The 4,895-nt window shown below is 38.1% G+C and overlaps 2 protein-coding genes across 2 annotated transcripts; one reads left to right on the top strand and one right to left on the bottom strand.

Annotated features, from left to right (window-relative positions):
• Nucleotides 1-1,218: 1,218 nt before the first annotated feature.
• LOC128735708 (general odorant-binding protein 56d-like) lies at nt 1,219-1,824 on the bottom strand. The gene is made up of 3 exons (XM_053830193.1): nt 1,768-1,824; nt 1,522-1,653; nt 1,219-1,446 (listed from the first exon to the last, which is right to left on the bottom strand). The coding sequence occupies exons 1-3, from the start codon at nt 1,822-1,824 to the stop codon at nt 1,219-1,221; spliced, it is 417 nt and encodes a 138-aa protein (XP_053686168.1).
• Nucleotides 1,825-2,511: 687 nt separating this feature from the next.
• Nucleotides 2,512-2,980, top strand: LOC128735707 (general odorant-binding protein 56d-like). Its single transcript, XM_053830192.1, has 2 exons — nt 2,512-2,565; nt 2,636-2,980. Exons 1-2 carry the CDS (start codon nt 2,512-2,514, stop codon nt 2,978-2,980), a joined length of 399 nt encoding a protein of 132 aa, XP_053686167.1.
• Nucleotides 2,981-4,895: the final 1,915 nt, after the last annotated feature.

Raw genomic sequence — 4,895 nt, 5'->3', positions numbered from 1 at the left:
TGCTTTTTTATATGTCGACGGTTTGGCTCATGTTTAGCTCGATACACGGTTGAAGATGAGACTGAATGACGCTACATCTCGGACGGACAAGTCGGGGCTCGTACCACATTTATTACGTGACATTTGTTTTGGTCAATTTTTATTTAAATTGCTAACTCGGTTTTGGCCATTTCAAAAAAAAAAATCGCTTGCTTGATGTGCTATTGGATCGGATTTTTGCGATGCGCGAGTAAAATTTTGAGAGGAGCATCTCTTGCTTGGGTGTCATTTTGATAACTCAAAAGCAGATGTCAAAATAAAAATAGATGCATCATTTTGCATGCACACCTCTATAAAATGCGTCAAATTAATGTCGATTAAATTCCGGGGAGCAGGTGCCTACGTAAAATAAACAATAAGAATGTCTTTTTTACGATCTCCAAAAACTTGAGATGAGAAGTTGCAGACGCAGTGCTGTGATTTAATTCAAAATCTTGGAACAAATTCAAGAATTTAGTTTTCTTATTAAATATAATTTATAATTCCCTGTGCTTGAGTATTAATCGACCAGTACTTCAATCCTATGTGACATTTTTTGTCTGCTTCATTTATTTTGTGTTTATCAGGCCAGATATTTGTGACGAAAGAGAAGCGTTGCTTACGTATTAGATACAAACACACACTGAGTACAAAATAATAATGAAATGTTAACGTTAAAAATGTTACAACCTTAACTTATACTTAGTCTTTCTATTGCTATCGGTTTAAAATCATTTTATATCTAAATATTTTACTTTCTTATAACTTACAAATAAATTCAAACTTTACAATTTACAGCTGATTTAATCATTATTTAACACTGACATGTACTTAACAGTTATGGTAATGAAAATGGTCTAACAAATGGCTTGAAGTAAAAATCAACACATCATCTATGTTACCTATATTCCTGAAATAGTCTAAGCAACAGTTTTATAAGATACTTGACACATTGTTATTTACTGTTCAAGTTACTACGAAATCTGCCTGTAGATGAGCTTGCCTACGAATTGATTTACTAGTGCATAATAAAATCACGTGTTTTAAAGGTAATGTCTACTCAAATTATTTTGATTCTGTTCTGTATGATGAAACAATACACGACGCCAACAATAGGACTAAAACCGATCTAATATTCCACCGCAGAGTAAAATGCACTTTCATCATCCCTTAAGCACTGCTTGGCCTATCTATAACCGTTCAGAAATCCATCATGTCCGATGAGACTTCATAATTTTCGAAGATGCACTTGTACACCAGGAACGAAGTGTCACACAGATCCTTGCCGGTGATGTTACACTTTTCGTGTAGGGTGTCCGCTTCGTCCGAGCTCATGTGTTCCATCACCTTTTCCCGGATTGCGTCCTCGTTGACCTCATCGTTCTCGTCGATGAATCCCATGCTACTGAACATACACTTGATAAAGCACTGCCCACCGCAAACCGGGGGGAAAATGTAAATTCAAATGCACTGGAAGCATCTATAATACCTGCTTTGACCTACCTTGATGTTATCGCTATCATCGAAGAAATTTCCCTTCAGCACCCGTAGCGCGCTTTGACTCGACACGCCGTTCCCTTTGGCGCACACGCGAATGTTCCGTCGGATTTCAGCTTTGCTCGCCGGTGGCAGCGCCTATATTCGATATTGCAGCATAGAAGCCGAAACAGAAGTGTGGGAAATTTTGCACGTATTAATTACAGCATTGCTCAAACAATTAACCTTCCATTTGTCAGAGTTTAAACTTACGTTTACCGAAACGATAGCAATCAGCATGCAGCACAGGGAAGCTTTGACGGGTTTCATTGAGAATGCACTTTGTAGAACTCGTCTACGACAGCAACTATCACGACTGAGCATTCGGCCGAAGGAGTTGGTTTTGCTACAAGAAAAAAGTCCTCAGTTCCAGTTCACTTTTATAGACAAGACATATGGAGGATATGGAACTGTTTTGCTGAATGGTTGAAAAGCGTCAGAGGTGGAGGCACGCACGCCTAGCGCGGTAGAATATTTATAAACACTGCAGACTTCTATGATATTGTCCACACCACAATGTTAGGGCCAAGTGCAAAGTTTCATCCAGCCAAGGAAATTGCGATGATGATGATGATGCCATTGGAATGCACATCGTACACCTGGTTAGCTGACGTCTTTGTATAAATCCATTCATTATTATAGCAACGGCTGATTTGTAACGCGTGGAAAGTTGATTCGAGATTTATGTTCTACCTGCACTTTACTCATCTTCCGATGAATAAATACAATAGAGTTAAGCGATCGCGGAAATACAATTTAGAGGAAAACTTTACGTTGCAGTTGTTGAAAGTGAAATCATGCGAAGGTTTTTCTCAATGGTCAAAGCTCGCAGCAATTTCCCCATTTATTGCGAGAACTGGATGGGATCGATGGAATAGTTACCAATATAAAACCAAAGCATCTGAGAGTAGCTGTTGTTAGTTCTGCTCTACTGATAAACAGACAATCAGCACCAAGATGAAAAGTTTCGCGATAATTCTCTGTGTGATTCTATCCGTTTGCCAAATAAAGGTTTGCCAAAGTGTTTTGAGTAATCAGCTTCAAAGTGTTGAAATATTAAACATATTTTATTTTCATCCAGGCGTACTCCCTGGACCAGCGTCAACAAGGTGACATTTTCGCGCTGGAATGCCTCGCAGAAACCGGAGTAAATCCAACTTCGATAGCCCTGCTCAAGGTGGGCGATTTTTCAGCCGACGATCAGCGGTCCAAGTGCTTCGTGCGATGCTTTTTTGAAAAGGAAGGATTTATGAACAGCAAAGGCGATTTACTGACCGAAAGCATGGTTGATGCATTGGCTAGTGATTTTGAACGAGAGAAAGTAGCAGCGGTGCTGTCGAAATGTCAAGTGGAAGAGCAGAAGGATGCCTGTGATACTGCTTTCAAAGTTTACGAGTGTTTGTACAAAAACAAGGACAGTTTATGACGCGTATAATTTGATGTGCTGAAATGTGAAGTAAATGTTTAAATCTACGTACAATAAGTTTACAAAACAACATTTCGTAATGATAGCTGAACAAATAAGCTTTTCTGATGTTGCGTGTGAATTTACAAGAACTTTTATTCATGTAAAATTATAAATAATCGCTGATGTGCAGTAAGAATGTGATTTCAAGATGAAATTTCGATTTTTTTACAAACTTTTTTTGTTCTTTAGGAACAAAACTAGTTCGATGTTCAAAGTTTTACTGCTCAAAAATATGAAAATTAGAAGAAACGAATAAAGCAAAAACCAAAAATATTGTATTATTTGTATTATTCACGACCAGTGCAACTAACTTTTTAGACATTTTTGTGTACCTAATTGTTATTTTTTTTATTGATTAATTCGATTTTAAAGAAATTGGTTCGGTACTGGTTCCGAGTATGACCACCGAAATGAGATAATCGTCAATCGGTTTTTTATCCAGTGATGATATTGGTTGATGCACGACATGACATATGTTACTGTTCTTAATATTTGTTTATGTGTAACAATCATTTATCTGACTTATAACATCTTCTTATATTATAAAATGCATGTCAAATTTATAAAACATTTTATCTCTTTAGTTTCGTCACAGATTTCTGCATTAATTTGGTCCTCTACCATTTCGAAAATCCTAACGAATGCGGTGATGGGTTCTTGATATCCAAGCGATGTGTTATGATAAGCGCACAGACAAACAGACATAACTCTTGGAAGAAAAATCTACAAAAATTATCGTACCTCACATTTAGCCTGAACACTAGCATCATCTATGTTCGACATTCCCAAATATCAAATAGCAACAGGAGTATTCCTCGAAGTAGCAAGTATTTTTTATGGGGAATTCCCTTTCTTTCGGCAAAAAGCGCCACTTTGACCAAAACGGAGACATTCCCAACTAAGCCCAAATTTGAAATGACGATTTAATCGGTACGAAGAATGGAAAACGAGTGTTATGTCTGTTTGTCCTGTGATAAGGGGTTTGTACACTCAAAAAAATCAGCACGTCAAGTTTACGTGAAAACATACATAATTCTCATCCATCACACTTTTCATGTAATTTTCACGTGAATTATTGGTAACTCGCACTCATACTAACCAGTTTACGTGCGATGCTGGTAAATTTGATCAACTTTCTTATTGACTAGTACATGAAGTTCACGTAGGTTGCTGTACAGAAGCTTACATGATTTTTCACGTGGATGCGACGTGTCGATTTTTTTGAGTGTAGCAAGCCAGTTGAACGAAGGGAACGTTGCGATGTGCAAAAGTTTAACCGTGGCCATTAATTAATTTCGCTAAAAAAGCTGCCTGCTCCCTTCTTCGACGATGCTTAAGTGCATCATAACCGATCAGACGGCAACGTTCAGGATACGGTGGTAGGTTAACTGGGTCGCGCCAAGAAAGCTCACGTTGTGCAAATTGGATAAATTTCTTTTGGATACATTCAATCCGCTAATTCCAATTCCTTCTAGAACTAGACCAGGCGAAACTACAGTTTTCCAGTAATGGATGAACTAGAGAGCCATAGAGAGCTTGTGGATCCTTGCGGAACTTTAGAATTATAAGCAAATTGTGATGATATGCTTGTACCCAACGTAACACGTAAGTTTCTATCGCGTAGGTGGATTGATTCGAAGCCCCAAGTTGCAATATTTTACCAGAAGTATCCCGTGATCAATAAAATCAAGAGCTGCGTTTAGATCAGTGAAGATGACATCAATTTATGCTTTCTGCTCCATATGCGATATATACGACGAAGTAAATTCTAGCAAGTTAGTGCAAACGGAGTGACCCAGCACGAATCCATGTTGAGAGGTTGCAATCCATATTGCAGGCACCACTTCTACTACACCATTGCGGCCATTGTATT

This window comes from Sabethes cyaneus, chromosome 2 (assembly GCF_943734655.1).
Source record: "Sabethes cyaneus chromosome 2, idSabCyanKW18_F2, whole genome shotgun sequence".
NCBI lineage: Eukaryota > Metazoa > Arthropoda > Insecta > Diptera > Culicidae > Sabethes > Sabethes cyaneus.
This window is presented reverse-complemented; position numbering and strand designations above follow the sequence as displayed.